The 12,900-nt window shown below is 44.4% G+C and overlaps 1 protein-coding gene across 1 annotated transcript in view; it reads left to right on the forward strand.

The window, feature by feature from the left end:
- Positions 1 to 6,829: 6,829 nt before the first annotated feature.
- LOC126259964 (muscle, skeletal receptor tyrosine protein kinase-like) overlaps positions 6,830 to 12,900 on the forward strand; it is a 725,418-nt gene continuing 719,347 nt past the window's right edge. Inside the window, exon 1 of the mRNA XM_049957079.1 lies at positions 6,830 to 6,909. Coding sequence (XP_049813036.1) covers positions 6,870 to 6,909 — 40 coding nt within the window. The 5' untranslated portion in view covers positions 6,830 to 6,869. The remainder of the gene's footprint in view (positions 6,910 to 12,900) is intronic.

The raw sequence follows: 12,900 nt of genomic DNA on the forward strand, positions 1-12,900 counted from the left end.
GTTGCTCCTGGGGTATCGGCGAGGACCATTCGCAACCGTCTCCATGAAGCTGGGCTACGGTCCCGCACACCGTTAGGCCGTCTTCCGCTCACGCCCCAACATCGTGCAGCCCGTCTCCAGTGGTGTCGCGACAGGCGTGAATGGAGGGACGAATGGAGACGTGTCGTCTTCAGCGATGAGAGTCGCTTCTGCCTTGGTGCCAATGATGGTCGTATGCGTGTATGGCGCCGTGCAGGTGAGCGCCACAATCAGGACTGCATACGACCGAGGCACACAGGGCCAACACCCGGCATCATGGTGTGGGGAGCGATCTCCTACACTGGCCGTACACCACTGGTGATCGTCGAGGGGACACTGAATAGTGCACGGTACATCCAAACCGTCATCGAACCCATCGTTCTACCATTCCTAGACCGGCAAGGGAACTTGCTGTTCCAACAGGACAATGCACGTCCGCATGTATCCCGTGCCACCCAACGTGCTCTAGAAGGTATAAGTCAACTACCCTGGCCAGCAAGATCTCCGGATCTGTCCCCCATTGAGCATGTTTGGGACTGGATGAAGCGTCGTCTCACGCGGTCTGCACGTCCAGCACGAACGCTGGTCCAACTGAGGCGCCAGGTGGAAATGGCATGGCAAGCCGTTCCACAGGACTACATCCAGCATCTCTACGATCGTCTCCATGGGAGAATAGCAGCCTGCATTGCTGCGAAAGGTGGATATACACTGTACCAGTGCCGACATTGTGCATGCTCTGTTGCCTGTGTCTATGTGCCTGTGGTTCTGTCAGTGTGATCATGTGATGTATCTGACCCCAGGAATGTGTCAATAAAGTTTCCCCTTCCTGGGACAATGAATTCACGGTGTTCTTATTTCAATTTCCAGGAGTGTATTTGGAGCTAGACGCATGTGACATTCCATTTCGGAAATCATTAGGGAATTCAGTATTCCGCGATCCACAGGGTCAAGAGTGTGTCGAGAATATCAAATGTCAGGCATTACCTCTCACCTTGAAGGATATATAGGAGCAGCAGGGTGTACCATCTTCCCCAGAGCGCCGCGTCGTAGCAGAATTCGTTATCAGAATTCATATGGCGGGGCAGAACACGCTGGCAGCGGCACTTCGGATGAGGTAAATGTAACAGGTTGAGGTTGGACTTTAGTCGAATCAAAGTTATATTCTTCAGATACTTGTTTAACAAAGTCGAATCAAAGTTGTATTCTTCATTTACTTGTTTAACAAATGTACCATTTCTTATCAAGATAGTCCACTGTATTGTAATAAAAATATTTCTATATTTTCTTGTATTAACTGGTAAAAAAAAAAAAAAAAAAAAACAGCACTGTGGCCTACGGCCTTCACTTAACGTCAGAGAGCGAGATGCAACACTGCCTGAAACAACCGCAGAAATCTATGTGGGACGTACGATGAACGTACCCGTTAGGAGAGTGTGGCAAAATTTGGCGTTAATGGGCTACGACAGCAGACGACCGACGCGAGTGCCTTTGCTAACAGTACGACGTCACCTGTAGTTCCTATCCTAGGCTCGTGATCGCGTCGTTGGACCCCAGACGACTGGAAAATCGTCGGCTGGTGAGATGAGTTCGGATTTCAGTTGAAAAAATCTGATGGCAGTGTTCCAGTGTGGCACAGACTCCACGAAGCCATGGACCCAAGTTGCCAACAAGGCACTGTGCAAGCCGGTGGTGGCGCCATAATGATGTGTCTTTACATGGCATGTGCTGGGTCCTCTGGTCGAACTGAACCAGTCACTGACTGAAGGTGGTTACGTGCGGTTACATGGAGACCATTTGCAGCCATTCATGGACTTCATATTTCCAAAAACAGATGAAATTTGTAAGGATGACAATGTGCCTTGTCATCGGGACCCAATCGCTCACAATTTTTTTGAAGAACGTTCTGAGCAATACGATCGAATGAAATGGTTACACAGATCGCCCGACATAATCGAGAGGTCAGTTCGTGCACAAAATCCTGCACAGGCCACACTTTAGCAATTATCGACGGATGTAGAGGCAGTATAGCTCAATATTTCTACAGTGGAGCTCCACGCTACGTTGAGGTGCTGCGTCATGCCGGGCAAAAGGAGATCCCGCACGATGTTAGGAGGTATCCCCATTACTTTTGTCGCCTCACTGTACGCTGGAGTCAATGCGGTTCTTTATCGACCTATCTTTGTTAATAATGGCCTCCAAATATTTATAAGACTCCATCGACATTAGTACCCCAAACCCAACGTCAGTTCTTCAGCAACTCTTCCAGTAGCCAGATGCACCATTTTCTCTAAATTAATGGTTAAACTGAACTTATGACATTCGCTGTGCAACTTTCTGACCATGTAGCTAATGCCATCTCTGCACTCTGCAAAAGCCTCTATTGCATTTATTTTCTTTTTAATTTTTTTTTTTTAGGAAATCGACATCAGAATTTCGAACTAGTTTTTATTTATTCATAATAAAGCTAAAATAGAGATTAATTGTAAATCGTTCAGTCACAGAGAAGAACAATTCTGTGCTATCGTTAGGCATCATTTAATATATCTTAAAAATTTAAAATAAAAAATTCACTCTTTCTGCTGCTTCCGCGTGTATGTTGAAAAATGAAGAATCCGCAGAACATTTGCTTAAGCCACAATCTTTTGTGTACTCGCGACCGGTTTCGGAACACTTAAAGTTCCATCATCTGGTGAAAGAAATAAAATTACTTAATCATCTGAAGTCATCCTCACCCCAATATTGTCATGGAACTAAAGGTTCCGTATCAAAAGGCCAAAAAGGCCAGAAATTTCATAACAACCGTCGGGAACAGAAACAGGAACACTATGTAAATATACTTGTACAGTTGCGGCTGCCACGTAAGAAGAATTCTTTGTTCTTCCGCGTGTGTTTACTTACTCTAGACCTTCAGCAAATATTATCGATTTTTTACTGTTTATGCCAACATAATGACGCTAAACACTGGCTATCTCAATGCAGCCAGACAGTGTGCGTTGGCAGATGGCAACATCATGCATGCACGAGTGGTTTCTTTAACATTATCGTTAAATTTTCCGTTTTGAGACAACTGGTTATTCAGTACAATAGAGGGTTAAACAAAGTAGTTACAGAAACTTCCTGCCAGATTAAAACTGCGTGCCGGACCAAGACTCGAACTCGTGACCTTTGCCTTTCACGGGGAAGTGTTCTACACACTGAACTACCAATGCACGACTCACGCCCCGTCTTCACAGCTTTAATTCCGCCAGTACCTCGTCTCCTACATTCAAAACTTCACAGAAGCTCTCCTGCGAACCTAGCAGAACTAGCACTCCTGGAGGAAAGGATATTGCGGAAACATGGTTTAGCCACGGCCTGGGGGATGTTTCTAGAATGAAATTTTCACTCTACAGCGGCGTGTGCGCTGATATGAAACTTCCTGGCAGATTATAAAACTGTGTGCTGGACCGAGACTCGAACTCGGGACCTTTGCCTTTCGCGGGCGAGTGCTCTACTAACTGAGCTAGCCAAGCACGACTCACGTCCCCTCCTCACAGCGTTAATTCCGCCAGTACCTCGTCTCCTACCTGTTCTGCGAGGTTCGCAGGAGAGCTTCTGTGAAGTTTGGAAGGTAGGAGACGAGGTACTGGCGGAATTAAAGCTGTGAGGACGGGGGGTGTGTCGTGCTTGGGTAGCTCAGTTGGTAGAGCACTTGCCGAAGAAAGGCAAAGGTCCCGAGTTCGAGTCTCGGTCCGGCACATAATTTTAATCTGTGTGGCGAAATTGCGTCATCATTTACGTCACTATTGTCAGAATCGGTGACGTGTCCATGAACATTTATCAAATTAAAATTCTCCGATTCCATTGTGAAGATATTATTTTTCTCTGGAGTTTACTGTTAGTCTAAATCTTTAAATTCTCTCGAAGTTGAATTAATAAAAATATCTCGCGATTGTTATTTGTTGCGCATCGGAAATTTACAAGATGGCGCACTACGTCTTCTAATTCTGCGATTGTTGAACATAAAGAAGTAATTATCACAGTGTAATTGTGTGTTGCCACAAACACTACCAGGATTTTAATATGGAAAGGAAAAGGTTCTGGTTTAAGTGAAGCTAAGCCAAGGTGCAGCCGCTGCATGCGTTTGCGCTTTCCTACCTCAATTCCGGCTGAGCTTTCTGCCACAATATTAATTCATTAGTCGCCATCGGTGTTCTTCTCTTTGTTGACCATGTGTATCTTCCTGAGTCGGCATCGGTTCACTTCATGAAGATGGTGGAAACCAAGGAATACAATGCTACCTCACTTTAAATAATCCTTGTAAAACTTAGATACTTCTCACTACTTTTTATTCACAACACAATAAGGTTTGCTGTGCTCGTCGCACAAACCATAATTACTAACTATATATCTGCCTTTCCGCACACACCAAAAATTACATCCATCCTCTACAAGGTAACAATCGAAAGTGTCTCTTAGCTCCTTCTTGGAGTATGAAACAAAAGAGAATCCAATGTGAACATTACAAAGATTATAATCTACATGCGTCTCAATTTAATCTTTGGCGCAGCCTTTAAGGTATTGTATGTCTCTGCGTCGGAATGTGTCATTACATCTGCCAGGAAGTTTCATATCAGCGCACACTCCGCTGTAGAGTGAAAATTTCATTCAATGTAGTTACTATCACACATTCTTGTGCAATTCTTTTGTCACTAGAATCTCTCCGCATCTTTCTTTGTATTGCACTTTCACTAATGTTAGTGTACTCGAACTGTAACACCCCACCCGTCACTTAGCTGGTTTTGGCGTGTGTTCACGCCAACTAATTGACTAACAGATCAACAGTGTGTGCAAAACTGCCGCAATATCGGATAACGCAAAAAAGTAACATGGCCCTGTGGCTCCTGATTGAACTGCGGTGGCAGTGTTGACATTAATTGGTTCAGAATTGATCCCTTTTAATTAAAAAGGGGTGCACATTGATGTTATATTCAGCTGTTGAACACAGATGCAAATGTTGAACATAAAATTAATTAAGAAAGTGACTTGGGATTTCAACTACTTGATTGAAAACAGATGCAGTCGATTAGCACAGATTTATTTTAACTCACGACCTTCAATCATCAAATTACATGTCTCTCCTAACAGGCAGTGGTGATAAATTGCGTTTGCATGGAGTAAAGCGCGATAAATCAAAAGTAATTCCTATCGACTGACCCAGGCGTAATGCGAAGTGCGAGAAGAATTCTACAATACACGGCCCATAAAACCCTCGTGGAAACTTTGCCGACGTGATCCAGCAAATTAATCACTGGCCGGAGCGGGCGCAATATCACCGAATTCAGCGTGGCGGAGCGGTGTCGTTGTGTGGACGTCGGCCGACCTCGTGGTGCTGCAAGGCTGCGCTTGTCTTCTCACTCCTATCTATCTTGCTCAGTACATAGCTGAACCAAAACTTCCTATCTCCAAGCTCAATCGCTCCGTTTGCTAAGTCCTAAACTGCAGAGATGCTCACCCTTTCTCAGGCAAGCTGAGTAAAGAACGCCATCTCTGCACTCTGCGCAAGCTGGGAACGGAAGACCTCTACGGAGACTTCTCCCAGTCCACTCTTCGCCTCGGTTTCCGCTCCAGCAAAATCACTTATGCCAATTGCAGCGCAAGTCGCGTTAATTATCCGTCGCTTCCCAGTGCCGACTAATGCCTGCTCTGGGAAGTAAACAAATTCCCACAAAATTTCCCTTCCTCTCAACTTCTGCTATTTGGCTCCTCCCAGGCCACCCATCAAGGTTATCGTCTGCACAACACAAAGTTTTCCGGAATTCTAACTCCTAGGAGAGTACTTCAAATTCCTTGGTCCTACGTTCCCATCGGAGGCCGGTGTATTTCATTCTGTCGCTCTTCACCTGATTTGCTTCAGACTCTGCGGACCGTGAATTCAGTGTGAAGTTGCTATAGTCACGAACACGCATATTTTGACCTCTGTTGACCGCTCCACCGTAGCTTTGCGCGACTTTCTCGCATGTTTCACAGAAAACGGGACGACGGATATTTATCAACAGGTGTACAAGTTCTCCGTCTGTTTCTCGGTACACCAGCATGGAGTCGGGGTCAACCTCACACTCACTGTCACTTATCTTAAGGCGGCTGGAGGCCTAGCACCGTTACCGCTTTCTCAGAGCTTGAGCCACCCTAAGCTGCCTATTGCCACTTCCCTTAGCCGCTTCCCCGGCGGCCATGGTCAATTCTGAGTACTTCCCTGGGGTAATCTGTCCTCCAGTAAATCGACGCATTTCCGCAAAGTTTTCATGTCGTGTGAATTACTTTAAAACCATCACCCGACATTAATTATTCCAATACTTCCATACTATACCCTCTACAAGATGCATTGTGTTTTGTCAGTCATTTTTGTTCATCCCTACTGTTCGCTTAACGTGAGTTAGGTGATCTTTAATGATTTCATTTACGGGGCATTGTTCTTGCCATCAAAACAGAACGTTTGGAGGGCTGTATATAAACTCGCTGTGTAACGAGATGTAGTGGGAGGTCATTCGTCAGAGACACCCCTAGCAGCCAGTCGGCCGAGATGTGTATCAGGGGAGGGGCGGGACGCAGGGTCCGCTAATTGAGACGTGGGCGGCTAGGGGCGCGTCACAGAGCGGAGAGGGTGTTTCCCCGTCCGCGGAGACACTGCCGCGCAGTGTTCGGCCGGCGCTGAAAGACAGCGATTGTTGCAACCGGGTGCCGGAGCCGGCGCCGGATCTGCGCATGCGCCGTGCGGCCGCGGCGGCGTGCCGAGTGGCGCGCGCGAGCAGCAGTAGTGGTGCGTCGGCGGAGCGTCCAGCAGCATCCAGGAGCGCCAGTGGAGTGCCGACATGGACGGGCCGCCGCTCTTCCGCAGGAGCGCCGACCACGGTGAGTGGGCCACCGGCCGAGCGTTGGTGGGAGGCGTGCCGGCCTGCGGCCAAACGCCGATACTTTACTACACTCCGAACACGCCGGTGTCGATCGCCCAGAGTGTCAGAGGCGGCAAAACGTTTAATCGCTATAAGTGGATTGCAAAAGATATTTCCATAGAGTTTTCAGCGTTTACGTGTGACATTCAATTATCTGCTCTGATAAACTTCGGGCTACCAATGGAGTATCAGTTTTCGATGATGCTGACCCATAGTCATACATTGTTTTTTTCTTTCTTTCTTAAGGAATAAACCGCCACTTGACTGTATATTTTAAAAGAAATCCGTTGGAATTCGATTACTCGATAAATAGTACAATTACGAACAACTTCAGTTGGGAAGACCACATAGATAATATTGTGGGGAAGTCGAGCCAAAGGTTGCGTTTCATTGGCAGGACACTTAGAAGATGCAACAACTCCACTAAAGAGACAGCTTACACTACACTCGTTCGTCCTCTGTTAGAATATTACTGCGCGGTTTGGGATCCGTACCAGGTGGGATTGACGGAGGACATCGAAAGGGTGCAAGAAAGGACAGCTCGTTTCGTATTATCACGTAATAGGGGAGAGAGTGTGGTAGATATGATACGCGAGTTGGGATGGAAGTCATTAAAGCAAAGACGTTTTTCGTCGCGGCGAGATCTATTTACGAAATTTCAGTCACCAACTTTCTCTTCCGAATGCGAAAATATTTTGTTGAGCCCGACCTACATAGGTAGGAATGATCATCAAAATAAAATAAGAGAGCTCAGAGCTCGAACAGAAAGGTTTAGGTGTTCGTTTTTCCCGCGCGCTGTTCGGGATGAACCCTCTGCTAAGCACTTAAATGTGAATTGCAGAGTAATCATGTAGGTGTAGATGTAGATGTACAACATAGTTTTCGGATTTCAGGGCATTATCGAGTTCAGTGCTCTTTGACCATTAACGTATTTTGCTTTGTACTGCACGTGCTGACATATTGTTTCACGCCATTATCGAGTACAACGCCCGTAGACCATTAAGATGATGTTGCTGTGTACTGTGTAGGACGACATAGAAACAGTTTAACACGTTCGCTTAACATGATCTAAATGGTACGAAATTACCGTCCTGTAGGACTGCAGCACATTATCTTACAGCCCAAAGTAGATAAATGCAAAAGTGTGTAGGAATAATTTTTGCGGAAACACGTGTAGTGCGTCAAGTCATCTAAGTCTATTTTTGAGCGTTTAATATGTGTTTTAATGCGTGATAGGCGCAGATAAACACAAGACAAGGCATCAATTTCGTACAATTTGTATCGTGTTAAGCAAATGTGTTGGACTGTGTCTGCCATGCTGCAAAGTACACAGCAAAATGATGTTGACGGTCTACGAATATTTTACTCGATGATGGCGTGAAATAATACGTCACCCTGCACAGTATACAGCAAAATACGTTCATGGTGTAAGATCATTGTAGTCGACATTCACGTGAAAGCTGAAATCTAGTTAGTGTACAGAAACAAACGTTATTGAAAAAATTTCAAAGCTTGAGCACTGTGCAGCTTTGACGTGATCGGTGATGGCCATTGTTTACACATACCGACAACAGATGCTTTTATTAAGTAGTCTGTGGCTACAGCACGTACAGCCGGTGGGTGTTACAATGCGTCATCTACGTAGTCTCTTACTACAGCCGTCGTGTATGTTGCTACAAGAAACTGTGTGCCTGACCGAGATTGGAAATCGGAACCTTTACCTTTCGCGGCAAAATGCGCAGCCGCCTGAGCAACCCAAGCGCCACTCACCACCTTTCCCCCCTGGGGACCGGGTGTTTGTGTTGTCCTCATCATTTCATCATCAACATCATCATCATCATTCGTGACAGTGGCTATATTCGACTGTGTAAAAAGACTGGACTGTGTAAAAGTTGGAACTTTGTACGCACGCTGATGACCGCGCAGTTGAGCGCCCCACAAACCAAACATCATCATCATCACAGCTGTACTTCCGTCAGTACCTCTTCTCATACCTTCCAAAATTCACAAAAGATCTCTTGCAAAACTGGCGAAACTAGGACTCCTGGGAGAAAGGATATTGTGGAGACATGACTTAGCCACACCTTGGAGAATATTTTCCAGAACTAAAACAATTTATTCTGTATAATTCCATATTCTTTCGCGATGTTTATATGTACATTTGATATATGTTATGTTAATTGCCGCCCCGACTCTAAAATATATGTAGCTTTCATTAGAATTTTCTCCTAGGAGACCGCTGGATATCCCAAAGAAGCCCGGTTTTTTTATTCTCTGTGCAAGTCAGAAACGATATTAGTACGAACGTGTTTAGTATTTACTAATAAGGTAGTGACTTATCGCTGCAAATATTCTCGTTCGTCGAAGTCTGCACGAAAACAGGTATTTTAGTCATTGTGTGTAAATAGAATACAGCAGCACAAATTTCTCTGTCGTTGAATTATACGATGGTGATATTTTGGTGCTGAGTGAAGAATCACCGAATATTACAACTCTTGAAATATCTTTCATTGCAGTCTAATGTCGTAGTTTTGGCACTGGCTACTGGTTTCGTTCAATTACTGAACCTCTTTGAATCATAGTGATTGCAGTTATTTGCAAGTGCGATGTACAGCGTCCACGAGTCAGTGACATCTTTGTCGCGCAGATTATGTTTATTTTGTGTATGTTGTAATGATAGCGCAATGCTGGTGTATATGATATCCCGGGAGGAGATGGGAGGATTCTGGATGACAGAATTGGTCGTGCGAAGATGATGTTCTGACTATCTCCACGAAGAAATACTTGTAAGTGTTTAATATCATAATAAAATGGTTTTACTTACTTTTATCATGTTAGTTATTGCAGGCAAGCACTCAAAAGTAGAGCCTCCGACTTTTTATGAAGCCTCGCGGGTTAGCTGCGTGGTCAAGGCGTCTTGCCACGGTTCGCTCGGCTCTCCCCCGTCGGAGGTTCGAGTCCTCCCTCGGGCCTTGGTGTGTGTGTGTGTGTGTGTGTGTGTGTGTGTGTGTGTGTGTGTGTGTCTATGTGTGTGTGCGTGTGTGTGTGTGTGTTGTCCTTACAGTAAGTTAGATTAAGTAGTGTGCAAGCCTAGGGACCGATGACCTCAGCAGTTTGGTCCCGTAGGAACTTACCACCACCACTTTTTATGAAAAATAGAAAAGCATTTTAAATAAATAGGCCTTTATTTACATTCTGCATTTTTATTATTCGCGTCTACATATTTATTCCTCAAAATAGTCACCCTGTCCACGAACACATTTCTCCCGAGTGACGAGTTTGTTGATAACGTCACTGTAGTATGTTTAACTTTGTTGATGGAGCCATAACCTCACCTATGCTTCCAGCGCTTCATCGCTGCCGAATTGATGTCGTCGAAGATGCTCTTTAAGTTTTGGAAACACATAAAAATCAGACGAGACCTAGGGGGGATTGTGTGGAGGATGATCGATGGCAGTGAACTAGAGGCGTCGGATTGTTGCAGATGTCACAGAGCTCGTGTGTAGTCTGGCATTGTTGTGCTGAAGGACAGAGTACTCCATGTGTGGATGCAATGTTCGAATTCGATACTCGAATACAGCACACTGTTTCTCACGTACCAATATAGTTACCTTGCACATCGCCGTGTGACATGCGACAATTGGGAGCCCTCTAGCGGCAGTGGGCTGGAATATGTAAAGAATAAATATGTACAATGTTAATGACGTTTGTTTCATTTAAAATACTTTAAGAGTTTCTACATAAAAATTTTGGGGTATTGCTTTTCAACACGCCCTTGAATAATCTGTTTGTGGGGTTATAAATTTATAAACTACTAAATTTTCAGTGGTTCATATTGCCGGTAGTTAGCATTGAATTTTGCTACAGTTAACAATGCTCTGCTCCATGCTCCATGACTCCCTGGTGGGATATACAAATGGAGCTGCTAAGAGCGTATGTCTGTTGTACAGTAGAGTACTATTGTACCAATAGTATTACAGAGAGATTTGTTGTAATATAAAGAGATATGTTGTATTATACAGACATCTATCGAATTACGATTCAAGGATAACTATCAATGTGACATCAATCATACGCCGGCCGCGGTGGCCGAGCGGTTCTAGGCGCTTCAGTTCGGAACCGCGCGACCGCTACGGTCGCAGCTTCGAATCCTGCCTCGGGTATGGATGTGTGTGATGTCCTTAGGTTAGTTAGGTTTAAGTAGTTCTAAGTTCTAGGGGACTGATGGCCTCAGATGTTAAGTCCCAGCCGGCCGGGGTGGCCAAGCGGTTCTAGGCGCTACAGTTTGGACCCGCGCGACCGCTCCGGTCGCAGGTTCGAATCCTGCCTTGGGCATGGGTGTGTGTGATGTCCTTAGGTTAGTTAGGTTTAAGTAGTTCTAAGTTCTAGGGGACTGATGACCTCAGAAGTTAAGTCCCGTAGTGCTCAGAGCCATTTGAACCATTTTGTTAAGTCCCATAGGGCTCAGAGCCATTTGAACCATTTGAACATCAATCATATCTTTCATAAAATTAAAACTGCGCGTTGAGAACATTCACCATCAACCTAAAGATACGATAAATATTGCACTGCTTGTCTTAGCGTATTTCTACGTTTCTTTATGAGGGCAGCCGAGCTCAAAACACGACCTAGGAGTCCATTTCGTACTACCTCACTTCTGTCTCCGTCCAGTCCTACTAACGAAAATCTGACATTGTTATGTCTGCAGATCTTTGTTTCCAAATGATAATACTAGTACGACCCAGAGGACCACTAGTGCTGGTGTCACTGAGACGTTACCTCGCAGGAGTGAGAGTATGTGGAGAAGGCGCATCAATTGGGAGCTACGTTACATTTCGTGAAATTAATTATGTTTTTGGACAGGAATACGTTTATTTTAATAGCGTGCTAGAAGATAATTTACTAAAAGTGGTGTCCTTCTGCATGTACAATCTTTTTCGTCTTTTCGGTTAACAGATTGTTTCCGCGATAAAGAAATGTAGATTCTTTTGGGGTGATCCGCTCATGAAGCTAGTTTTCGATATCCTTAAGAGATAAGAGGTGTTTTTTCAGAAAGGTCATGTGGCATGGATCAAAACAAACAGCCATCGGAAAGAGAGAAGCCTGGTGAACATGCGTTGGGGGAGGGGGGGGGGAGGGTTAAAATATCCCATGGAAATCCCGTCGACATTTCCTTCACTAGATTTGCTACATGTGGCTCGTCATTGTCATAAAGAAGATGATTTTGTCATGTATCTGAGCGTTTATTTATTTAGAGGTCAAATTCCGTAGGACCAAATTCAAGAGCAAATCTCCAAGGTCATGGAACGTGCCAGTACATGAAATTACAACTTAAAAGTAATAACAGATAAAAATAAAATGTTTATGAACCCAGAAAAAGTGAAGCCATAAGTTTAAGCAAACGCAATCAATAATATAACAATAATCAGCTTAATTTTTTAAGGAACTCCTCGACAGAATAGAAGGAGTGACCCTTGAGGAAACTCTTCACTTTCGATTTGAGAGCGAGTGGATTACTGCTAATATATTTGAATTCTAGTGCTACCTTATTGAAAATGGATACAGCTGTATACTGTACACCTTTCTGCACAAGAGTCCGACCCAAATGCGTGTTTGATTTCTGCCTAGTTTTAACTGGGTGAAGCCTTCTTATTCTTGGGAATAAGCCAATATTGTTAGCAAGAAATCACAGTAAGGAATAAATATATATATATATATATATATATATATATATATATATATATATATTGAGAGGCCAATGTCAAAATACCCAGACTCGTGAACAGAGGTCGACAAGAAGTTTATGAATTTAAACACCACTTATCGCCCGAACCGCCCGTTTCTGACCCAAAAATATCCTTTTATAATGGGAAGAATTATCCCAAAATATAATACGATACGACATAAGCGAATGAAAATAAGCAAAGTAGACTAATTTTCGTGTCGAACG

This window comes from Schistocerca nitens, chromosome 5 (genome assembly GCF_023898315.1).
Source record: "Schistocerca nitens isolate TAMUIC-IGC-003100 chromosome 5, iqSchNite1.1, whole genome shotgun sequence".
Classification (NCBI taxonomy): domain Eukaryota; kingdom Metazoa; phylum Arthropoda; class Insecta; order Orthoptera; family Acrididae; genus Schistocerca; species Schistocerca nitens.